The sequence below is a fragment of the Salvia miltiorrhiza genome, chromosome 4, assembly GCF_028751815.1.
Source record: "Salvia miltiorrhiza cultivar Shanhuang (shh) chromosome 4, IMPLAD_Smil_shh, whole genome shotgun sequence".
Classification (NCBI taxonomy): Eukaryota; Viridiplantae; Streptophyta; class Magnoliopsida; order Lamiales; family Lamiaceae; genus Salvia; species Salvia miltiorrhiza.
Window position 1 is genome coordinate 7,070,553 of NC_080390.1, and position 25,826 is coordinate 7,096,378.

At 37.1% G+C, this 25,826-nt stretch overlaps 2 protein-coding genes and 1 long non-coding RNA gene across 5 annotated transcripts; 2 read left to right on the plus strand and 1 right to left on the minus strand.

Moving 5' to 3' along the window:
- Positions 1-302: 302 nt before the first annotated feature.
- On the minus strand, positions 303-1,447 carry LOC131022524 (uncharacterized). Its single transcript, XR_009101320.1, has 2 exons — positions 1,193-1,447; positions 303-595 (listed from the first exon to the last, which is right to left on the minus strand). It is a non-coding gene; the product is annotated as an uncharacterized LOC131022524 (long non-coding RNA).
- Positions 1,448-13,009: 11,562 nt separating this feature from the next.
- Positions 13,010-18,739, plus strand: LOC131022916 (uncharacterized). Its single transcript, XM_057952458.1, has 2 exons — positions 13,010-14,055; positions 18,388-18,739. Exons 1-2 carry the CDS (start codon positions 13,010-13,012, stop codon positions 18,737-18,739), a joined length of 1,398 nt encoding a protein of 465 aa, XP_057808441.1.
- A 195-nt stretch (positions 18,740-18,934) lies between these two features.
- On the plus strand, positions 18,935-22,081 carry LOC131022496 (probable DEAD-box ATP-dependent RNA helicase 48). Of its 3 annotated transcripts, none has more exons than XM_057952007.1 (2): positions 18,935-20,172; positions 20,638-22,081. In XM_057952007.1, the coding sequence occupies exon 1, from the start codon at positions 19,119-19,121 to the stop codon at positions 20,058-20,060; it is 942 nt and encodes a 313-aa protein (XP_057807990.1). In that variant the 5' UTR covers positions 18,935-19,118; the 3' UTR covers positions 20,061-20,172; positions 20,638-22,081. The 3 variants fall into 3 exon arrangements, with proteins under 3 accessions (XP_057807990.1, XP_057807991.1, XP_057807988.1); XM_057952008.1 differs by having other exon boundaries at positions 21,728-22,081; XM_057952005.1 differs by having other exon boundaries at positions 18,938-20,172; positions 21,695-22,081.
- The last annotated feature ends 3,745 nt before the right edge of the window (positions 22,082-25,826 follow it).

Consider the following 25,826-nt stretch of genomic DNA (forward strand, 5'->3'; position numbering starts at 1 on the left):
AAACACGACAAAAAGCATTCACATAGCATCGTAAACATAAGGCGCACATTTTCTTGAAAACTTTCATAACATCTGAAATACATATATGTATATTTTTTTTTTGAAACTATTATCGTACCTTTGTTGCGGCAGTGTGACGGCGAGCTGAGGGCTACTGACATTCTTAGAAGTCTAGAGATACTATTCTAGACTCGACATCAAAAGCTTATGGTTATCAGAAACATGAAAGGAAACTCATGCTCTGATACCATTCTGTCACACCCCAATTCTTGAATGAATAAATATAATCGAGGTGCAACTAATTCATAGAAATAAACAAGGAACAACCTTGTTAAAACCCGAATAATAAGATAGAGAGTCGGGCTATGCCCCTTTGGATCACAAGTTTTGTTTCATGCTTCTGACAACCGACATTCATTAGCATAAATTTAGTAGTGAAGAGTCTAAGCTCGGTCAGGTATATCATTTGAAATTTAACATGAAGATCTTAAGTTGAGAAAACAAAAGACTGATATGAGTAATTGCTACAGCGGAAGTCTAACATAGGAATTTATCGCTAGCCTCAGCTCCGTCCCGTCAGCACCGGCCAGCCAACCTGAAAACATTTGAAAGTATTTTTGGGCTAAGTACTAATGTACTTAGTGGGCATGCATTTTCTGAAACATTTTATATTTTAATAAAGAGCAGTTTATCCAATTATACTTGACATGACTTAGAAGGTTTTAAAATGAAATAACTTCTAAGCATGTTAAAACATTTCTTTCATTTGTGCGCACATGTCACACTCCCTTTCCGTTACTCGCTGTGATCCCGGACCTTTTAGCCACCGACGGATCCATTACTCCTGCTTTACTTGGACTGAGGGCGTAACCCAGCCAAGCTCCCATTTGGGACCCAATGCTCCGGAACACATCCCGTCGAGCACCCTTATAACGCCTCATACATGATTAGTGCCCGATGGAGATCAACCCACCAGGTCAGCTAATAGGTGTACACAATTCTCAAATAACGTGTTAGGTCAAGAGAGAACCTCGATCGATTCATTGTTGCGAGCCTTAAACGGAGCAGAGTGCACAAAATATTTTATTGGATAAACAGTTTGCATTTAATAGAATAAACAATTTGCATTTCATTGAAACATTTAGAGCTTAATAACTCAATCATACTTTATACATTTGGAAAGTAAGCCCACCTGGTTAGGCAAAGCCTGAAGATCATAATCACATATAAACCTGTCTTGGGAAAGCAGCGCTAATCCCCCTGGTCACAAAGCCTACAAGAAATTCTATTCTTAATAGGTCTCGTGAAGCTAACTTAAAGTCTTAGTGGGTGCACTTAACTACTATGATTTATCACGCCGGGTTTTCAAAAATTTAATGAATAATAATTGAAAACTAAAATTCTTGAGTTAAGGACACCAACAATATCCTTACTCGATTTTCTTTAATAATTGGAATTATAAATTTTTTTATTTTAAAATCAGATTTATTAAAAAAGAAAGAAGAAAAAACCTAAGAACCCAGAGAAGCACAAGAGAGCAAGCAAAGGGCCGAGCCTCATTAAAACCCCTTTAAAGAAAACCCAAAGGGAAAAACTTCAAAGGGGAAAAAGAGTACTCGTCTAATTACAAAGCACCAACGTGAAGAAAGAACAAAAACAGAAACTAGCCAGAGAGGGAAGGAGCAACTTCAGAAGCTCCGGCCTAACCATCGCCTCCAAGAAGCCCCGGATCCCTTTCTGACATAAAAAGCAAAGAGCCAAAAGAATCTCAAACCCCAAGCAAAGAAAAAACAAGAAGGCTCGTTTACGCTTGTAAAAGCTGAGCAGGAGAGCGCATCTACGACCCAAGCTACCCTTCGCATAAACGAACCCAGTCGCCAGTCCAGTCTGAGAGAGAGACCCAGACCAACCTCGACACAACCAGCGGGATCCGACCTTGTCAACCCCAGCCGCTAGCGCACCAGACGACCGAAAGAAGGTTGAGAAGACACCCCAAAACTTCCTCCTATCCATGTCCATCCTGACATTCACACAATAAGAGCCACCGAAGCCGCCAAAGCCAGCACCATCCTGCCTCCAAACGCTGTAAAACAGCAAACCATCCGAAAGATGCAGATCTGGTGTCCTGCTCGATGAAAAAACAAGACATCTCCTCAAAAGATGACTAACCAGTTGACCATCGAAACTCCACCAAAAGGACGTCGAACACACTTCAGCCAAGTCGGAACCAAAACTCCCCCTCAAACGCCGAGCCAAACCAGCCCCAATCCAGTTCCAGCTAACCGCACACCAACTGATCGAGAAAATGTACCAGAGAAAAAACCAGCCCATTATTTCACCATCCTTATATGGCTATGCGTTGCCATGTCCAGAGCCACTGCCTTCTTAATTTCATCGATCGGATAAGGCCACCAACCTTCAGTGCGTTCCCCATTCGCCATAATTGGAATTATAAATAAAACCAATTAAATCATAAATACTTTTATTGCAAAATATAATGCAATATCATGTCATGCTTAGCATATAATAAGTAATTTACTTAAAATGTGCACATAATAATAATTTAATATTATTATGCAAATCATTCTTTAAATAAATTAATTAAACTAATTATAAAGTCTAATTAATATAAGAAGGCAGCCCATTTTAACAAAACTGTATAGATTCAACTTCAACCAATAAACTGCTTTTACTCCGAACTCGTATGGAGTCAAATTTTATATCAATAGAAACCTCTTTGAGTCTAGTTTAATTGAAAAAAAATATGTTGAAAAACTCCAAGTAGTTTAAGAGATATAGCGATTTTCCCATCGCCTACCAGATTCGGCAGTTTCTGCCAACTGAAAGTCCAGATTTTTGAAAAATAGCAAACGTTATCGGAATGACCTCAAATTTTATATGCAGATAGATAACACATATATATTTATACAATAAAAATTTGAGAGTTAAATATCATCATATGGTTACTGAAATAATTAACCTAATCATCTGTCTCACGACAGTTTCAGCAGATACGGGCAGTAGACTTCTCGAATTTTAAAAGGGTAGTAAACGAAGTTCAAATGACATGAAACTTTGTACGAATATTCACCACACTCCCATCTATACTCTAGAAATTTCCCATAATATAATAGAAACGGGAATGCACTGAAACAAGGGCGTTAACTTACCCCTGTCCAAGTGAGCACTAATGGAAGTTGTTCGCCGGGGGTTTTTCTGGTCGTCGTTCCGCGATGGTGTTTAGCCGCGAAGGTCTACGACTTAGTTTTCCTCGTGCGAGGTATATCAGGCTACACAACGGTGGTTTCTCGATCCTTTTTCGTCGTAAGGATAGTGAGAAACGAAGGCCGTAAGTTGGCCGGTTGCTAAGTCGGGAATTCGACGTTGGCCGCCGAAGGATATTGCGGCCTTTGGTCAGGAAAATACAGAGAAGGCTTCGACCTTTCGATTGTTGGGTTTGGTAGCCTGAAGATGGAGGAACGAGTACACGTTCTCGGTTCAGAGCCTAGTGGCCGGTCGGCGAATAAACGGCCCGGCGAAGGGAGCTCACTTGAGCTTAAAAGTATGCAAAGTTGTGATTTAAAGCTTGTTGGCTTCACTTTCTCTGCACGGGTGTGGTTCTTGCTAGAGTGGAGTGAGCTGTGTGTTAACTGATATGCTATGTATGGTGATCTTGTTTCTGTTGGAATTTCGTTGTTGGGGTGAGGAATTAGATAAATAAGGGAGATATTTAAGGGAGTAAGGTACTTGCTGCAGTAGAAGGCATGGTAGGAATCGTGGGTGAAGGAGTCAAAAGATACTGCATGGTAGGAAGCGTGGGTGAAGGAGTCAAAAGAGTGGGCGCGCATGGTGAGTGTGAGACGTGAAAATTGAAAAAAAATAACCAAAATCCCTTAATCATAGGGATTTTGGATGACTTGCAGGAGTGGACGCATGGGGGTGAATAGTGTAGCAATTGTAGAGGCATGGTGAAATACAAGCAGCAGCATGCGTGCTGTACTTGGCTGTGGTGCAAAGGAGGAGGTTGGTTTGAGCTTTGGTATTTATAGAATATCATTTCAATAAAAACTAAGGCCCAAATAAATATTTGTCAAAGCCCAACACATTTAAATAATTAAAGCCTAACATAGACTTAAATTAAATCATGCACAAATAAATACTAATCATATAGAATAATCACATATTCATATAATTCGATTTATGAAATGCACAAAATTTCAAAAGACTAAATTTTTATAAAGGCTTCTGAAAAGAAATTTTGTTGGAATTTAAAATATAAATCATTTTTCATTTTTCCGGCGTAAATCATCCTAATCTAAGTTTAAAATAAATTCTAAACTTAATATAAATAGGCGGGGTGTTACAGTCACTGCTGATTACATACATTCTCTTAGACCCTAGGCATATATCTGTTTACCCAGAAGCCAAAGGTCAAACTTGCTTCAAAGAACTTGTTCTTTGTAAGTATAGTTAGCACTCGTTCAAACCTCCCCCCCATAAGAGTGTTTTGAGTGATTCGGAGGTCAGAAGGGTTTTCTGACTCTGAGAGTCTTAGCACGGGTTGTGTTAAGCAAGGGAAATCCTACGCGAGTGAAGCGCGGGTACTGGAGAAGGGTTTTCTTCAGTGTACGGTTGTGTGCACCAGTCAAGCACACGGTTCGGTTTGCAGTGCACCTGTTAAGCACTTGCGGAGTGGATTGTTGGTCTGATCAACCAACCGTGGATGTAGAAAAGGGTTTTTCCGAACCACATAAAAGTCTCTGTGTTGTTTACAGCTTTCAGTTTTACATTCTTACTTGTGTTATTTCAATTGATAAAACTGAACACTGACTAACTGCAAAGAGAAACCATAACCAATAACTTGCTCCACCAAGGCTATTTCGAAACTAAGTTTAATTTCCGATGCGTATGGTATCAGTCTGACTGATCTATCTTTCGATAGTCAGAAAGAGTGTTATCATCTCTGTTTTAGAAAACACGACTGAAGCCCTTACTTGCATCAGTTAAGTTCCAGCAACTTAACTGATAACTCTTTACTGAAGAGCTTTCAGTATCAGTCGTCAACCCTGTTTGGTCAAAACTGATTTCAGTAAAACAGGCGTCTTTGTTTGCATGTAAAGTTTCGTTTTGATCTCTGACTGAGATCCCTCTGATTGAGGTCGGTAGATTAATTTGAAAATAGCCTATAGGTGTATTCCCCCCCCCCATACACCTATTCGAGACCCTCAGGACCTAACAATGTTATAGTGTCTTTCGAAATTTCATAGTGTCATTCGCAATGCTAAAGTGTCGTTCCAAATATTATAGTGTTATTCGAAATGTTAAAGTTTCATTCGAAATCTTAAAGTGTCATTTGAAATGTTAAAGTGTCTTTCAAAATATTATAGTGTCATTCAAAATATTATAGTGTCATTCGAAATCATGTAGTGTCATTCGAAATTTTATAGTGTTATTCGAAATCATGTAATATCATTCGAAATCTAATAGTGTTATTTCAAAATCTTAATGTGTCATTTTGATATGTTAAAGTATCATTTCAAATGTTAAAGTTTCATGCGAAATCTTAAAGTGTCTTTCAAAATGTTATAATGTCATCTGAAATCATGTAATGTCATTCGAAATCTCATAGTGTTATTTCAAAATCTTAAAGTATCATTTTGAAATGTTAAAGTGTTATTTCAAATGTTAAAGTGTCATTCGAAATCTTAAAGTGTCATTCGAAATGTTAAAGTATCTTTCAAAATGGTATAGTGTAATTACAAATATTATAGTGTCATTCGAAATCTCATAGTGTCATTTGAAACGTCATAGTGTCATTCGAAATGTTATAGTGTCGTTCCAAATCTTGTAGTGTCATTTGTATGTCGGAGTAGTGTCATTTGAAATACTAAAGTGTCATTTGAAATATTAAATGGTCATTTAAAATATTGTAGTGTCATTCGAAATGTTAAAGTGTCATTTGTATATCGGAGTAGTGTCATTTAAAATTTTAAAGTTTCATTTCGAAATCTTGTAGTGTCATTTGAATTCTTGTAGTATCATTCAAAATATCATAGTGTATTTTGAAATCTTGTAGTGTCATTGAAAATCTTAAAGTTTCATTTCAAAATGACATAGTTTCTTTTAAATATATTAAAAATGTCATTTACTAAAAAACTAGCGTTATTTAATAAAGAAATAATATCATTTTTAGATATATATTAAAAGTGTCATTTACGAAGAAAAGTAGTGTCATTTAAATATATTAAATGTGTTATTTGTAATATAAATATAATATTATTTATTAATACCGATGGTGTCATTTATCAAGAAAAATAATGTCATTTACTAAGAGAAATAATATTATTTATCACAAAGAAGAAAAGATTGAAATAAAAATATAATTAAAAAGAAAAAGAAAAAAAGAAAAAAGAAGAAGAAAAAAAAGAAGAAAATGAAAAAGGAAAGAAAAGAATGAAAGGAAAAGTATTTTATCGGAACAAAAAGGAAACAAATCGAAAAGAATTAAAAAAAAGAAGAAGAAAAAGAAACGGAAAAGATACTAAAATGAAAGAAAAGAAAAGAAAAGAATTAAAAACAAGAAGAAGAAAAAGAAACGGAAAAGACACTAAAATGACACTAAAATAAAAGAAAAGTAACTAAAGGAAACTATGAGATAATCATAATTTTCGTCAATTGTATAACAAAATAATGTCATTTAGTGTCATTTATAATAGAGTAAGTGTCATTTACATATAGTGTCAGTTGTAGAACAAAATTGTGTCATTTATATAACATGTCAGTGTCATTTCCTGTAGTGTCATTTGTAGAATTATACAATGTTATATAATATGATAGTGTTATTTAGATAATTGAAAAGTGCCATTTAAATGTAAATATGGTATCATTTATTAATATTAATAAATGATACCATATTTACATTTAAATGGCACTTTTCATTTATCTAAATAACACTATCCTCATTTACTAAAAAAATAACGTCATTTTTGATATACTAAGTGTTGTTTACTAAGAAAAATAGTGTCATTTACTAAGAAAAATAATGTCATTTTTAGATATATCAAAAGTGTTGTTTATTAGAAAAATAATGTTATTTAAATATAGTAAAAGTGTTATTTATTAATAAAAAATAGTGTTATTTAGATAAATTATAAGTGTCATTTAAATGTAAATGTGGTAGTATCATTTATTAATACATATAGTGTTATTTAATAAGAAAAATATTGTTGTTTTTAGATATATTAAAAGTATCTTTTACTAAGAAAAATAGTGTCATTTAAATATAGTAAAAATGTCATTTACTAATAAAAATAATATTATTTAGATAAATTTTAAGTGTCATTTATTGTTAACTAAAAAGTATTTATAGTACATTTTTTATTAAGATAAAAAGTGTCATTTATTTTTAATTAAGTGAATATTATATTGAGTATCATTATCCTAAATAAAAGTGTCATTTCTAGTAAATCGAAATGTCATTCACATAAGAGAATAGTATCATTCATTTGCACATAATTGCATAAACTACACTAAATCAACACAACGATTCCAGTTTAAGCATCAATTAACTGCAAATCATCAATAATTTGCTTCCCACATCATTCACCAACATTTTCAACTCCATACACCAGCACCATCACCGCTCCTTGCGGCGGCACCAATCCATAGACTGCTCTCCCACCACCTTCTCCATCCGCCGCAAAACCACCACCTCCTTGCAAGGGTAAAATGACAAACAATTCAGGATAACCAACAACAACAAAATGAAACAAAAGAAGCAAAATAAAATGGCGAAAATTCACGCCACAAATCCCTAAAATTAAAGCTCAAAATGCCCTAAAATTTAATACCTAAATGCATTCATCAATTTCATTTAGTTGATACCTGAAGAATGAAGGCGGTTGCGGTCGGAGTCAGAGGCCGGAGGCTGGAGGCGGGTGCCGGGGGCAGTGGTGGTGTGATTGGAGCGGTGGTGGGTAGCAGTATCGGCGAACCACCACGGCAGAAGCTCGGCTGACGACGACGATCGGCGCTGCTCGAGCCGTGGCCGTCCGCGGCGACTGACCACGGTAGAGAGAGAAGTCGAGTGAAGTGGAGAGGGAGGCAATGCACGATAGAGGGAAAAGAGGGGGCGAGAATCGCGTGAAAGGAGTGAGAATATCTTCTGAAACCTACAACCCATTTATATATATAAACCGGGTCAAGCGTGTCGGGTCAGGGTCGCGGATAATCCGGGTGCACCGTGTACCCAGGTGTACACAAGAGTGCCTCTATAAAGAATGCAGATGCAATAGATGAATGAAGTTTCAATCTTTGTTGCAAGTTTTTTGTGATTCATCGGTGAAGGTTTCGTATACAATAATTTTCTCAAGATGGAACAACTGTTGGGGCTCACCAGAAATCCTCTTTACGCATTGCTCTCTCAAAATTATTTCCAAAAATTCTTTTCAGAAAACAAATACCTAAATTAACAAGAATCACATCCATACCAAATTAAGGACGAGTCTAAACCTCAATTAGAAGTTTATAAACCTCAATGAGTCAACTCAATCTCTTGCTACCACATTAGAAGTGCTCATCCCATACCCTCTCGTGTTTTGGCCAAGAAATTCTTAGCAAAACAACATTCTAACGTAGAGTGCAATGAGTAACATCCCCTAGCGAGTCTAGGGTTTTCTGTTCTCTAGTTTCTCTAGGGCTTCGTCATCTTCTTTGAGTCTTGTCTTGGGTTGGCCTCTGCTTGACGGCGTCTCTGGTCTTCTCCCATCTCTTCCCCTCTTTTCCTTCCCCGTCTTTCCTTTTTCAGTCGCTTCCCTTTGGTTTTTGGGTGACGGTTTTCTCTTTCGTTCATTTTTTTGGTTTTGTTTTGTTTCTCTTTGACTGCCGCACGGTATGGAGCGAGGAGGATCTTCGCGGGATTCTGATTTGGTGAACGGCCCGGAAGAGCGCACCGATCGGGAGTCAAAGTTGATTGATATTTCTATTGGTATAACTGGCGATAGTCCGCAGGTGGAGAAAATTTTCTGCTTGGTGGGTAGACTTATAGCCAAGAAGCCCCCAAATGGTTTCCATTGAATGGAAATTATGAGAAAATCTTGGAAAACCTCTAATGATTTTGAAGCTCGGGAATGGAGTAAGAATTTATTCCTTTTCTCATTCGAATCAGCCGAAGACAGGGAATGGGTGCTCAAGAGGCAGCCGTGGCATTTCGATGGATATCTTTTTGCTATTATGGGTCTTGATGAGTCGATTCAGCCTTCAAATATCACAGTAGACAAGTGCAGCTTTTGGGTTCGAGCCTACAATCTTCCGATGAAGTGCATGCATCCAAATATAATCAGCAATATTGGGAAACAAATTGGCTCAGTGGAGGAGGTGGACGAGAGAGCAAACTATGCGGGCTGTTTCGCGAGATTTAAGGTGAATTTTGACGTCACAAAACCTCTTCTGCGAGGTCTTACCATTTTCTTTGAAGCTCAGCAACTTTGGATCCCCCTAAAGTATGAAAATCTTCCGATTTTCTGCTATAAATGTGGATTTATGGGGCATCACACCCGTGCTTGCGAGATTGAATCTGAAGAGGATGAGAACGGAAAAAAGTTCGATGATGTTAACTATGGCCCCATCCTAAAGGCTTCACCTCTCAAAAGACTTCGCCCGATGAGCAAGAAGATGAACCCTACAAGAAAACCCAACCCTGAACAAGATCAACAGTGCCACGCCCCCACCCATCCTCTTGTCCTCCCCAATAGACCTCGCCCTCCACCTCTTGCCCATAATCTCGCCCCCCACCCACCTGAAAACAGAAACCCCATATACACCAATCAGCAGCACCAACATCAACCCACCCACTCTACCTCCCAAAAGTCTGCCCTCGGCCCCATGCAAATTTTCAACAATGCAAGTCATAATCTTTCCAAACAACCCAGCCACCACAGTGATACTAAAACTCCCGATGCCCTCCACCAGACTGATACCACAACAAACACCTCTTTTACCCCCACACTCACTTCCTCACTGACCTCTGGAAAAATAACCAATCTTTTACCTCCCATGGATAATCTTGGAAGTACTAGAGCGGCCTTCAATCCAACTGACGACATCACCCCAATCTGTGATCTAGCCAAATTCCTTAATCTTGATCTTCCCTCCAACCAGAAAATAAACCTTGACCAACAACCAAAACAGAAAACATGGACCAGATTTTTACGCTCACCTAAACCCAAAACCCCAAAAATCCAATCCTCCAAAAACACTGCTTGGAAACGACACTCATTTGAGAAAGAGAGTTCATATAGAGAAACTGATGTGGAAAACGTCCAAAAACGTCTCAAAGGAGATGTGAGTGATGTTGATATTACCCCCCCAAATGCACTATCGGCGGAGATTGCTAATGAGCAATCCCGCTGGGCACAATGAGTTGCCTTATTTGGAACTGTCGGGGGCTTGGGAACCAACCGACGGTTCGTCAGCTTGTTTGGTTAATCAAACAAAAGAAGCCCGAATTGGTGTTCATAATGGAATCTAAACTTAAGACAACAGAGTGGGCACCTATTCTTTTGAAAACTGGTCTTGATAATTCTTATGTGGTTGACTGTGAGGAGAATGACGGTGGCAGAAAAGGAGGGTTAGGGCTAATATGGTCGGATGATATTCATGTTGATTTAAAATCTTCCTCCCAACATCATATCTTGGCGGCAGTGGAGAGTCAATCTTGGCCGAATTGGGACTTCTGTAGGATATATGGCTGGAGCAGAACGGAGGACCATAAGCTTACGTGGGATCTTATGCTTTCTCTTTTGCCGCTGGTTGGAGATAAATGGATCTGTGTGGGAGATTTCAATGAAACTTTATTTCATTTTGAGAAGCTTGGAGGAAATACGAAGCCTGATTCTCGGCTTAGTACTTTCCGTTCGACGGTGGATTGTTGTGGACTAATGGATTTGGGGTTCACGGGAGAAGCTTACACTTGGACGAATAACCAGAAGGGAGATGACCATATTCTTGAACGTTTGGACCGCATCTTTGGCAATGAAACTTGGATCGACTCTTTTCCTGGGTTCGAGGTTACCCATTTGCTAAGAAAATCCAGCGACCATTGTCCGCTTTTTCTCTCTCTGACTAGTGATGCTGATGAGTCCAGACCCCGACCTCGTCCTTTTCGGTTTGAAGCTATGTGGCTTAAAGATGAGAAATGCAAGCCCTTTTTGTAATTGGTTATGGGAAAATGGAGGACCGAACAAGTCTGTTGCTGCTGTTAACCAGAAGATCCTGGCGATGGGGGTCGAACTCAAGAGTTGGGAGAAATCCGAATTTGGACACATTAGGAAAAGATGCGATGAACTCAGGAAGAATCTTGCTGATCTTCAGAAGACCCATTGTGATGCTACCACAAAGGAAAAACAAAGGAATGTGGAGGAGGAGCTGGATGACCTACTGAACAAAGAGGAACTCATGTGGAAACAGCGGTCTAGAGCGGAGTGGCTCTCAGAGGGAGACAGAAATACGGGATACTTTCATAGAGTGGCTAATGGTCGGAAAAAGCGCAATCATATTCGAAAAATTCAGAGGAGGGATGGGACTGTTGCTAAAAAACATGACGAAATGGAGATCATCTTACGACATAACTTTCAGGAGCTCTTTTCGGCTGGCCCAAATCAGAATCCTGAGGACATCCTTCGTTCCATCGAGCCGGTGGTGACTGAGGAAATGAACAACATGCTAACCAGGCCATACACAGCGGATGAGATTACTCAAGCCTTGAAACAAATGCCTCCTCTTAAGGCCCCTGGGCCTGACGGTATGCCGATTATTTTTTACTCGTCTTGTTGGTCTCATGCTAAAAACGATGTGATTTCTATGATCCTCGATGTTCTTAATAATGGTGCTGATCCTAGCCCCATTAACTCCACTTTCATATGTTTAATCCCAAAAAAGAAAAATTGTTGTCTCCCAGCTGATTTTAGGCCCATTAGTCTTTATAATGTTATTTATAAACTCATTTCTAAGGTCATTACAAATAGACTCAAAGTTTGTCTCACTTCCATCATTTCTGAGAACCAATCTGCTTTTGTCCCAGGACGTCAAATCACTGATAATGCTTTGCTAGCGTTTGAAATTTTCCATATGATGAAATCGAACAAAGCTAAGTCTAAGGGTTGCTTTGCTTTTAAACTAGATATGGCGAAGGCCTATGACAGGGTGGAATGGGGCTTTTTAGAAGCTATGATGAGACAACTTGGTTTTCACTTTTCTCTTGTGGATCTTATTATGCGTTGTGTTTCCACTGTTTCTTTCCGTGTTTTAGTGAATGGCAGTCCAGGAGATTCTTTTGAACCTAGTCGAGGCCTTCGGCAAGGTGACCCTTTGTCGCCGTTCCTGTTTCTTTTCTGTGCAGAAGCCCTTTCCGGTCTTCTTCGACAAGCGGAGGCTAGTCATCTTATTCATGGTACGCGTCTGCGCAAAATGACCCCTCGGGTGAGCCACCTCTTATTTGCAGACGATTGCATAATCTTTGGCAGAGCCTGTTCTGAGGAGATTGCTGTTGTGAGGGATACTTTGATCCAGTATGAAGGTGCTTCGGGGCAACAGGTGAACCTTGAAAAATCTGCCATCTCGTTTAGTGGGGGTGTTCTAGCACAGACGAGGCAAAAGCTGGCCAATCAGCTGGGAGTTCAGTGTGAAAGGCAGCACGGTAAGTATCTTGGAATCCCTTGTGTTGTGGGGAGATCAAAAGTGGAGATTTTTCAGATGCTTGTAGACCGCACGAGGAAAAAATCTAAAGATTGGAAGAGGCGTTTCTTATCGGGGGCTGGAAAAACAGTGTTGATTAAGTCCGTTCTACAATCCATACCTACTTACCTCATGAGCTGCTTCGCTCTCCCTGATCAAATCTGCTAGAGATTGAATAGTGTGGCTGCGAGTTTTTTTCTGGGGCCAAAAGAATGAGGAAATAAGAATTCATTGGAAAAGTTGGAGGAAGTTGTGCACCCCAAAGAACGAGGGGGGAATGGGATTCAGAGATATCGGTTTATTTAACCAGGCAATGTTGGCAAAACAGGCGTGGCGAATTCTGCAGAATGGATCCACTTTGTTAGCTCGATCTCTCAAAGCAAGATATTTCCCTCGAGCGGACATCCTCCTTGCTAGTAAAGCCCATAATCCATCTTTTGTATGGAAAAGCTTACTAGTTGGACGTGATCTCCTTGTTGAAGGAATTGCTTGGCGAATGGGGGATGGTTCTAGAATTCGTATTGGGTTGGATGCTTGGTTGCCGGATGGTTTTGGCAAATTTCAGACTGCTCGAGTTCATGACAGATGGGCGAACTATAGGGTGGCTGACCTTCTGTTGGATAATCAGCCAAGTTGGGATATGTCAAAGTTGGCTAACATCCTCCCCGGGGAAGATTTATGGAAGTTCACTGATAATCTATCTGTTAACCCCTCTATTCCGGATAGACCTTTTTGGCCTAGTGGAAGGAGCAACATGTACTCTGTGAAATTTGGATATCTCTTGGCTTGTTCTCTTAGAAACCGGAATCTTGCTTCGACTTCAATCGACAATACTAGTTTATGGAACTGGGTTTGGGCACTAGAGGTTATACCAAAGGTTAAATTTTTCCTTTGGAAAAGTTTGGTTGGGGCTCTTCCTACGTCGGGCGCTCTCCTCGATCGATCTATTTCTGTTGATCCAATATATCGCCGTTGCGGAGAAGACATGGAAACTACTGAGCATGCTCTTCGTGATTGTCCATGGGTCGCTTTTCTTTGGGAGACGTCTCCTCTTCGTCTTCCTCCGCTGAACTCGACGGAATTCTGTTCCATAAAAGAGTGGATTGATCGAATTAGGCTGGTGCCGAACAAAGAAGTTCATCAAACTTTTGCTAATCTGGCTTGGACTATTTGGTATTCTCGCAACTTGTTGCTTTTTCAAGACAAATCTCTTACTCACTTCGACTGCTTCAAGATCTCACAACGTGCGATTTGGATGAACCAGTTAGCTCCCCCGAAATGGGTCCCAAACCTGCCCAGATTTTCTGTAGCCGAAATACTCAGGTGAAAATCAAGTGTGATGTTGCGATTGGTTTTGGGATTGGAGTTGGAATTGGGGCTGTTATGTAACACCCCGTACTTTTCCTATGTTGTGAGATAGTGTCTTAACACTATTGAGAGTACTGAGATATCGAGATGCGAGACTACTTATTTTTTATGACCAGATAAGACAGTTTGTCTTTTAAATAGAGATACGAGTGAATAAACCAATGATGGAGTTAGAGTGATGAGATACGAGAAATGAGTTGAGATAGAGATGCTGATTGAATTGAGTTGAGATTTTATTTTATTTCCGACTACCGGGAATAGATTTACCAGATACCGAGTTATCAGAGGTTTACTGTCCTATTAAGAAAATAGGAATAATGAGTTGACATAGAGTCGAGGAAGAAAGAGTGAGAACCTTGATGAAAAGAGTCGGTCCGAGAGACGTCTAGTTTGTTTGTATTTGCCGACTGCTTTGATGTGACGTTATGTGAAATTACGTGACTGATTGATTATGTGATTTTCGTGATGTGTGTCACTGTGACCAAGTTATTATGATTTTTATTTGAGACTTTAGCATTTGGAATTTTGATTAAGTTTCCAAAGCAAGTGTGGTTTAATTTTTATCGAGAAATCGAATGATGCCGGTTTATGAAAATTTTTCCAAGCATAATATTTTTTAAATTATTTTTCCTACGAAGAGGAATATTATAATTGAGTGAGTACACTAATAATAGTGCTATAATTATTATTTTGGTCACATGAATAATTATACTATGGTACCTTATTAATGAGTGACATTTCCATAGTTATTGTGATTAATATTTAATCACCCTTCTCACACTTTATTTTAATTTCTCTACCATATGTTAAATGCCTCAAATTGCTAAGTGTAGAGATTGAGAGAGTAGAGATTGAGAGTGTATTATTGAGAGAGTAGAGATTGAGAGTGTAGAGATTAGAGTGAGAGAGAGATTAGAGTGAGAGAGATCATGCTTTAATTGCCAAATATTCCCTAAGATCTCAAATCTCTTTAAAGATACACAAGATCAAATTAAATCTTGTAAAGCCAATTCTCTCTCCCTCACTTGAAATTTTCGACCAACTCACCTCTCTCCCTCACTCACAATTTTCGCCCAACACACACACTCATCTCCTTCATCTCTCATTTCCACCATTTTCCTCCATTGATGAAAACCTTCGAAGCTTCCAAAAATATTACCAAACACCTCAAACCACTCTAAAATATTCCATAAACACATTCTAGCCACTTATAATCAAGAGAATCCTTGAAGAAGAGCTCCAAAGTTAGAGTGAGAAAGTGTGAACTTTGGTAAGAATTTGGGTAAGTGACCATGTTTTTCCATGAATCTTGCTTGAAGGATGTTGTTTGTGTATTCTTGAAAGATTGAAGCAAGAAAATCACCCCCTCCCTATTTCCTTAATTTTCGAAAAAAGTGGGTCTTCACCCCTTTAAAATTTTTCTTTTTCTTTTCTTGATTTGGGGTGAAAAATGAGATTTATATGATGTTTGTTGATGATTGATGTATGTTGTGATATATGTGTCTTGAGATGTGAAACTTCGATGGAAGTTAGTTTATCCAAAAATGGGAACTTTTGAGTCAATGATTTAAATGGTGAATTGATGATGTAGATGAGTCCATGAGATGTATTTGATGATGATTGATGGAGTGATTTGAGTATATGAGGTCAATTGATGATTTTGATATGAGTTAGTTTAATAAAATTAGGGATATGTGTATTCATGCTCTAATTTGTGAATTGATGGTTTATATGTGAGATTAATTGGTTAAAAATGAGAGATCTTGAGTAGATTAAAGATTCATATGTGTTTATAAAAATTTCAAAGAGTTAGTGTAGTAAAAATTAGGACTTTTTGGTCTATGTGTTATTTAAGTGATTTTGCTTAAGATATATGTTTTTAAGCATGATAGTAGTGTCTTTGTACATTTGATTAAGTCTATTGTAGGCTAAATAAAATTTTGGCTTAATTTAGTTTGTATGAGTTTTGAGTTCTTGTATGATGTGAGTTTGATGCTTGATAAAATGAGATCAAATTGCTCTATGATCATTATGTGAACTTTATCCATGTTTTGTTGAGAGTTTTATGTTGATACATGGATTTTCATTAAAATATAGTTTACATGATAAAAAGAGAATGAATATGTGAATAATGAGTTATATGATGTAAAAGATCATATTTGAGTATTTGAGTAATTTTCGAGCATGAAATTGAAAAGAGAATTTGTTTGATGCGTTCGTTGAAGTGTTTTCTATGAGATTTGAGTTGATGATGAAAGAAAAGAGTCGAGATTGAGTATTATGAGTATTTTGTTGTATTTGAATGTTTTTAAGTGCTATAAGTGCTTAAAATGAGCTTTGATGAGTTTGCTTTGTATGAAATGTTGAGTTGAGCATGTTTGCTTGTGTGTATGTTTCGGAGTCGTTTTTCACGACGCACTGACCTACTGTTTTCGAGGGGTTTTTGATACCCAAACACCATGAAAATTTTATGGTAAGTATATTTGAGCGTTTTGAGCATACCGGTAAAATTTCAAGTCATTTGGACTTCGGTTGCTATTTTTATAAAATGTAAAACTAAAACTACTACGTTCTGCCGAATTGTTCGGTGAGTTGCCAATAGAGTCATCGTTTCCAGTAGCTTTCCTTAGCATTATGGAACCCCAATTTTATGGTTGGGACCTGAGTGTCTTAGCTAAGTACCCACCAAATTTCAGACCCTTTTGACAACGTTTACTATTTTTAAAAAATCAAAATTTTCGGTTGCTAAAAACTGCCGAATATGGTAGACTGTAGTAAAACAGTCATATCTCCTAAAATACTTGGAGTTTTTGATCATAATTTTTTTTAAATGAAACTAGACTCAAAGAGGTTTCTTTTGGTATAATTTATGACCCCAGTAGAGTTCTGTACAGAGTCTGGTGAGGTTTTAAAGTTGAGTCAGTGCAGAGTGAAGTTTATTTTTGACTTGTCTATGTGTGTTTTTCATATGCTTAAGTGTTTATACTTGTTTAAGTGCTTGATTGCTATGAGTTTGAGCCGAGTCGAGAGTTAAGTCGAAAATAGGACGTGTGAATCCTTAGAAGCCGAGTATACCTAGGGATTGAGTTTTAATGGGTAAACAGACGTTGAGTGAGAAGTTATAATTAAGATGAGTTTGGATTTAGAAATTGAGTTTCTGACTAAGGTTTGTTTTATCACATGAACCTTCGATGACGATGACGATGTGATGATGACATATGAAGGCCCGAGCGAGACGAAGAAGTAAGTTGCCTGATTTCTTTCCAGGATTAGCGAAGGACTTCAGGTGGGCAATATTTTGAGTATACGTTTATCATATGAGCTTTCTAAAATGATTTTATGATGTTACGAGATTAACAAATGTTTTGAGATAAATGATATTTGAGAACTGTTTGACTTGCCAATTTTTGATGTTGACTTGTGTGTTACCCTCTACTGATGAGACGAATTCGGTCCTGCCACAAGCGGAATTTTGTGCACAGAGGTGACTGCGAGCCGTCTTCGGGTCGGCCGGTCACGGTACTTGAGAGGGAGGCCTACTTCTCAGTACCTTTGATTATGATGAGTTGTAGATGTGGTACATGCATGATGAGTACTTTGATAGCGCTATCGTTTATTTATGATATCTTGATTATGAAAACTGCATGCACAGATTCATTTAATACTAACTTATTTCTGTGTATTGCTGAGATGTGGCAAACTTCAAACTTATAGCTCTAAGAGCACCCTTCTTGTTTTTCGGCTTTTGCCCACTGAGTATTATGTACTCACGCCCTGCATGTATTTCTAAATGTGCAGGCTAAGCAGGGAGCGAGATAGGTCTGGTGCTGGTGGGGGAGAGTTTCAATCGATGTATTTTGAATTTCTACTTTGCCTTTATGATATTAGAGTTTTGATGTGTGAGATACTTAGTTTTCTTTTGAGACCAATCAATACACTCACGGTTATGTGTCTTCATACATATAATCGGTTCGTCTTTTGCTGCGATACTCTGCATATTATGCTTCCTTATGAAAAATGAGCTATACCCGTTTTGCTTTTGTTCGTGAAATTCCTGATAATTAAAAAGTTATGACAATGTTGACGTTTTTACCCTTGGGCTAATTTTATGAAGATTTTCCTTAGCATGCTTTGATGTGAGCTTCCGCATGACGTTCACCTAGTTCTTCTTATCTTTTATTCTTTAAAAATAGTCGTATCGATACTCGTACCCCGCTATCACTAGCGTCGGGTTTTCGGGCTGCGACATGTTATGTTTGATGCAGAGAATGTTCTGTTGGGAAACAGGAGTGGCTTTCTCGCAGGTGCTTTCACGGTGGAGGAGGGGGAGGCTCGGGCTATCCTGGAGGGACTTCGTCTTTGCGCTGAAAAGGGGTTTACCAAAGCTATTCTGGAGACTGATTGCCAACTTCTTTATTGGCGCCTTTGCAAACGGGAGGATGACTTTTCTTATTTAGGCAATACCCTCAGACAGATCTATACTCTGATGGATTCTTTCGTACAGATTCAGTTCAGCTGGGCGCCTAGGAGTGAAAATTCTTTTGCCGATAGTCTTGCCAAGCATGCTTTGCATGATCGTTTTTCTCTTGTTTCCGCTGAGGCTTTGCCGTTTGTGTTGAACTTTACTGGTTTGAGTTAATGTCAGTCCCAATTTTGCTCTCAAAAAAAAAAAAAAAAAAAAAAAAGAGCGTAGAGTGCAATGAAATTAGATTGGGCTTCTTTATAAGTTTTTCGAAAAAATTGAAATTCGTGGGTATATAATTTTGCAGCTATGAATTATAGGGTAAAATTATAAATTTATAATAATTATTTATTACTATTATTTTAAATAGGTGGCTGTAACGAGTAAAATGGGGCTATGAATAGAATTACTACCAAATTCAAATCCCAATTCACCCAAAACCAGTAGATTTTCTCGAATCCTTTTCTCATCGTCTATTCATCGTCTCTCTCTCTCACACACTCAGAGCTCCCTCGACATTTTTGCACAACAATTTGCACCGTGCATATAAACTAGCATGTCAATCTTGCCATTGTCTCTCTCAGTTCCGGCAACGCCGCAATCTCTCTCATCAGGAAAAGCCCTTTCCGGCGGTCCGATATGGGCCCAATCACTGTGCCTCGCCAAAAAACTATCGCACCTCTCCCTCAAAACGACGCCGATTCGGATGGGCGGCGGGCCCCGGACCTACCCGGGAGGGGTCTCGAAGTGGCAGTGGAAGAGGATGCAGGCAAAGAAAGCGAAGCAGCTGCTCAAAGCCCGCTTGGCCCGAGAACGGCAGATATACGAGATGAGGAAACGGGCCGAGCTGAAGGCCGCCGTCTCCGAGCTCGAACGGCCCTGGGAGGCCGTCGAGAAGCCGCCCAACTTGTTCTCGGTCAGCGCGGACGAGCAATTGAAGGTGCTGGCGGATAGGTTTCAGAAGCCCGGTGGGCTTGATTTGTGGTCTGAAAGGGACGGCCCGGAATTGTTCCGGCACGATAATGGCTTGCCCTCTTCCCGATTCTTCCCGAAAGGGGTTGTTCATAGCATTCAACCGTATCGCAAAACGGGGAAATCGGATACTAATTCGGACGGATTTGAGGGCTCCGGTTTGGGAGAAGATTTGGATTCGGGCCGGGTTAGGGCAAATGTTGAGAAAACGGATTTGGGAGGAAATGTGGGAGGTATTGAGCTGAGAAGCTCGGATGGTGCGGCGAAGGAAGGCCAAAATCGAGACATTAAGGGGAAATTTAGGAAGAAGGGAAATCGGAAAATGTACAAGAGTGCTGAATCAGAAAGAATGGATTCTGGAAATTTAGGGATTTATGATAGGAAGGATCGCGTTCGGGGTGGTTCTCCTACAGAAATTAGGAGGAGTAATGGTGTAAAGAAGGGTCAGAAATTGGATTCAGAAGTGTTTGATATGAGTTTGCAAAATGATGGGAGCTATGGGCTTGAATTTGGAGAGTTGAGGTAGATGTGAAGAGGAAGTTGATGTGATTGAAGCATTATATAACTTTATGATAGGGAAACTGGTTTGCTTCCATGTTGGCTAGGGAGTGGAAGCTCGAGATCAGGAACACGGTCAGGTATCTATAATAACCATTTTCTTGTTCCATTTAGTAGATATGCATATTGATTTGGCTACTCTGCAAATATCAATGTTGAACTGTATATTTTAAGGTGCTTATGGAATAAAATGTGTGCAGAAGAATGTGATATGATAGCCTGTCATTCCATTTAGTAGTTTGAACCATTGAGTTTCTTCTTTAAGTGTGTGATTAATCATATATTACTTGATATTTGGGGCTATAAGTCAACAAGTCAACTTACACAATTCTTGTTATTGGATTCCCTGTGTGAAAGATGGCTGATTTAAATATATTTGAACATGAATGGTTGGCTTAAGTCATTCTCATTATGGATTTCCCCAGTGGAAGAAGGCTGATTAAATTATTTAAAACGTGAAAATCACCCTTTCCAACACTCCAAATTTGTGTGAACCTTGTGCATTATGATAATCTGAATTTTGCTACTGATGGTTTTGTTGTCAGCGTGATGTAAGCAACTGGCAATGCATATGGTATACCCCCCGGGGGATAATATGTTGGGAACATGAACAAGATGAACGAAAAACAGAGGCACAGCTGCTTGAATTTAGAGAACCATACTTTCGAAGGGCTTAGTCTTGCTATCCTAACTGTTTCTACCTTAACTTTCAAAGTTAGAACACTTGAGTTTGAAGTCCATGTCCGTAGATGATTTTCATATGAGCATGAGTCTCGATCTTCATTTAGAAGCTACTTGAAACTTACTGATACACCATGACCCTTCCTTCATAACTTGTTAAAATGTTTCTTTGTTTTGGTGGCAGTTGCAAATTCATTCTTTACCTGGTTTTGATATGTCGTGTTTCAGTCTTTTGACTAAGCTGAATTCCCAACCGAGAGGTCTTTAGTATAATGATTGCAACAATATATTAATGATTATTTCTCTTTTCCCATCTTTCTGCTGGCCTTGGTGTAATGAATGGTCTAACAGTACTTGATGCTTCTATATAAAAGATGGAGAATGGTCAATATGCTCTTAAGGCTCCACGTTTCGTGTGTGTTTCTTGGTTGACTCACTATCTCGACAACGGAAAGTTAGAGAAAAATGTTATGATAGATTTTTTGAGTCTTTGTTTGTGCCAATGGACATTAGTATGCTGCCATTTCTGCTACCTGTAGGGATGCCACTACACTTAATTCCTATATATATAATATTGTACTAATTTTACATCTAGAATCTTCATGTTAATGATCTCCCACTACTCCAATAGTCTATTTCCATTGAAAATTGTAATTATCATCACAATTAGTGGATAATTTGCCATGGATTATGGATCTGGGAGTTGAGCAGGATATTATCCCTTTCTGGAAATACAATCTGAAGATGCTCTTTGAAAAGTGTTTTTCTCGTTTTGTATCTACATCGTCACTAATGAATAATTTGGGATATAATAGGCAAAAGAATTTGTAAGATAAGAGCTCTTTTTGTATAGGTGATTCTGCCTCTGTTGACCTTGATTCTCTGCGGTTTTGCTTATCGTCTTACCTTTTCAAATTTCAGGACTCAATTTCATTTCTCTGTTGATTACTGCAGAGTATTCTAAATCTTGTACATCATATACATACAATGCTCTCTGTATCCGTTCTTCGCATTAGTGGTCAAATCAGGTTTAACAGGTCTGTTGGATGAAGATTGAGGTTTGTAGTGCATTCTCAAACAAGGATAGGGGATGTAAATGAATTGAAATTACTGTATTTCAGTCCTTTTGAGTTGGAGTTGGAAACAAATTATGTTTTGAGCTTGTTTGAATAGAATTAAGCACAAGTTTGTGCAGTAGTAAAATGTATGTTGCAATGTAGAACAAGTAGGGTGCGTGTTTTCTTTATGATTCAATGTATTTAATCTTTCTATGAGTTGTCACATTAAAAAAAATGTGTTGCTTTATTATTTGACTGCGATGTCTAGTGAGATTCATAATTCCCTGTTGAATTGATTTATGAGCATGCATTTTTGTTGTGCTTGGGCAATTTTTTCTTTTAAGCTGTGTTTACTTTGATGGATAAATTTATCCATGGAAAATGATAGATAACATAAATTTATGCCTTTAAATGTCTTCTTCTTTTTCCAACATTTGACACAAAAGAGATGCTGATCATTTTTACTTTTTTATTTTCACTTCAAAGATGGATAATATTATTCCTCAATTTTTGGTGTGATAATATTATCCATCATTGAAGTGAAAATAAGGAAGGAAAAATGGTGAGTATCTCTTTTGTGTCAAAAATGAAGAAGACATTTAAAGGCATAAATTTGTGTTATCCATCATTTTCCATTGATAAATTTATCCATCAAAGTAAACATAGCCTTAGTAGTTCCAACTATACTACCATCACTCTTTGAAATTTGTATTTTATATTACTTTAAGAGAGTGTTTAGTGCGATATTTCAAAGTTCAATTTATCAAAGTAAACATGCATTACTTTTATTATTTTTTTTAGGTAGATTAATCCTAAGTTCATGTTTGGTTGGGTGTTTTTGGAGGTTGAAAATGAATTCAATTATTTGAATTTATTTTAATCAATACTCTTACTTGAGGGTAATTCAATCATCCAATTTGTTACCCTTCAAAATAGAGGAGAACCAAAAGAAAAGGAATCCCTTGTTAGTGATTCATTTTCATTGTTAAATCGAACACTCAATAAAAGTAATAATTTTTTTATCAATCAATAAAAGTAATTATTATTATTATTATTTCACCACTTTATTAGATTTCATTTTCTTTCCATTTTTCTGTTTGAACTAAAGGAGCACTAAAAGTAAGTGCCGTTTTAGTGCAACATCTGACTTTTTGCTCAATCATGTGCAAAACCTGTTCTACAACATAGCCATTCAATAATTCTTCACACCGTAATAGGGAATATCTAACTTAGAATTTTTCTTCTTGTAGTAATTAATAACCATTTTGCTTTGTACGGAGATCTTGACTAAATAGATCATAATTGAATTTCATGCAGATTAATGCTTCTTTGTATATTGCAGTAATACTTCTTTTAATTATAATCGCATATCATACAAGATCAACTATGCAGATTTAATTTTAACTGTCTACTACGTGGAGAAAAGTTTAAATTTTGTATTCCCTATATATATTGGGGTTGGTTATATAGTAAAAAACTTAATTTAAAATACAAATTGAGAACACTGTATTGAGGTGTTAAGTTATTGTATTTGTTGTGCAATTAACTGCATTCTAAAAAAATCAAACGAAAAAAAAAAAAAATCGCTCTCTCTATATTTCAAACCCAAGTGATACATTCATTTATCAAGTGGATGCATTCACCAGTAAATCTTCATGATCCAAGAATTAAATTTTGATAATGATTCTCCGTTCTCATTTTAAATAAAAGTTATCATTTGAACCTCTCTGTGTATATTAACCCAACTGAAAACCTATTATGTAACGTGAGGAGACAGATAATTGTGCGATTTGACATGGATAAGTAATGTTGCTTAAAGGCTACCAAAACCTTTTATTCTTGTTCATAACACATTTTAAATACTAAAACATAAAATAGTTGAATTGATGATTCATGTATGAATCATTGCTGTCAAAACCTTTATTTGGCTGATAAAGCTTAAAAATAAAAAATAAAAGTCTCCACTCATCACAATATAACATCCACGACTGACTCAAACTCAGGACCTCAGACCCTGTGAATTTTTATAACCAAACATAATCGTTTACGTGTTGAAAATAAGTTTTCTGAAATTAATGAGAAAAGTCAGATTACCTGACCACCTCTTATTAAGTATTGGATTTATTTGAAGATGGTAGTCGACATATTACTATCATCACGTTTTTTATATGATTATATGTATGTATACACATATATGATCATATAAACATACGTTATTTTCAACTTTGTGGAAAGAACATATGCTTTCGAGCTGTAAGCCTGCGTGAAATCATGAATAGTGCAAAGCAGAATCTGTAATTTTGAAGACGGATTTTTTCGAAATTCATGCAGATTTATGTTCCTTCTCATCTTTTCTCATTTTGGTTGATTTTAGATTTTAGCATCAGTTGCTTTCAAAACCAGTTGTTAGTTTGTTCCAATAATATGCAACTATATTTATTATATTGTTACACTACGTGTGTATGAAGACTATGATTGAATACTTAATTGTTTCTTTTATCTTTTATGATTTATTATCATATGTATCTACAAAAATGGTTGGGACTGCGCAAAGCTATCTTGTATATGTAATATATTTAGTGGTCGTTTGGTTCGAGTAGAGGAATGGAATCAAATAAAGGAATGGAATGGTAACAATAAACATTATTTTTATTGAGTGTTTGGTTGGGACTGCGCAAAGCTATCTTGTATATGTAATATATTTATTGGTCAATTCGAGCGCGGTCTTTCAATTATCATATCGTATTATTCACATCACCAACTATATATATATATATATATATATATATATATATATATATATAAACTACATTAGAGCATCCGCAATTGGGTTACATGATAACTTACACGATAGCCTACTTGATGAGGGGGGACCACATTGAGTAAGGAGGCCGCATTGAAGTTACATGATAGCCTACATGATTTTTTTAGTTTTGATTTTTATGCTTTTCATTTTAATTTAATTGCTCAAATTTAAATAACACATTTTACTAATAATTAAAATTGCATTAAAATAAAAATCCTAAAAATTACAATAAAAAAAACATAATTTAAAACTACATAAAAAATTTAATTTCAAACGGTCATGAACCGCAAATCGAGGCGATCAAAGCTGATTTTAAATTTCAAATTTTGAATTTTTGTATTTTTTTTCCCGACGCGTGTAGAACACGCGCTGAAATTTGGGGGCTATTGTGTATACACGATCTATCGTGTAATACACGAGTAAGGCTAGGCTGCAACGCCTTACATTCTTAGCCTTACACGAGTAGGTTGGATCGTGTAAGGGGTTATCAATGCTCTTATAAGAAACTTTAAGGATCCGTCTGTTTGGCATGAATTTTTATCTTGGGAAAATAATCTTATTCTAAATTTTTTAATTTTTGTATTTGATTTTTGAGGCACTTTCCTGTGCAACCTGTTACACCATGCAACTGGTTTATGAATAACACTACTTTAACATACAAATGACATTTGAAGATCTTCAAGTGTCATTTGTATGTTGAAGTAATTCGAAAATGTTCAAGTGTTATTTCCCGAATAAAGTAGTGTTATTCTGGCAACCAGTTGCACATGAGTATTTGTGTTGATTTTTTATCAAATAAAAAAGTAGTAATAGAAATTCTGAAAACAAGAAAAAATAGTGCAATTTTTTCATGATTCTTATTTCTTAGATTTTCGTTTGTACTCATTCTTAGAATTCTTGCTTATTTAATACGGAGTATTATTTTTATTACTTCATATTATATTGTATTATAAACTCTAATTTATATTTAGAGTGTATTATTATTATTATTATTATTATTATTATTATTATTTAGGGTTTAGGGTATCACTACTACTATTACTAATTTAATTTAAGAAAATCTTAATTCAATTTTAGAACTACGATTTGATGTGGTATATACCTTAATAAAGTACGTAAATTTTATTTGTAAAATTAGGAAAAAAAGTTATATTACATGTTTTTTTTTAATTACAAGAGGTTTCTGGAT

Bases quoted from the DNA above. Each gene is read 5' to 3' on its own strand.
- LOC131022916 (XM_057952458.1), top strand. From the start codon at position 13,010: ATGGGATTCAGAGATATCGGTTTATTTAACCAGGCAATGTTGGCAAAA. The intron at 14,056-18,387 runs GTGAAAATCAAG...GTTGGGAAACAG, and splicing joins TCTGTAGCCGAAATACTCAG to GAGTGGCTTTCTCGCAGGTG.
- LOC131022496 (XM_057952007.1), top strand. From the start codon at position 19,119: ATGTCAATCTTGCCATTGTCTCTCTCAGTTCCGGCAACGCCGCAATCT.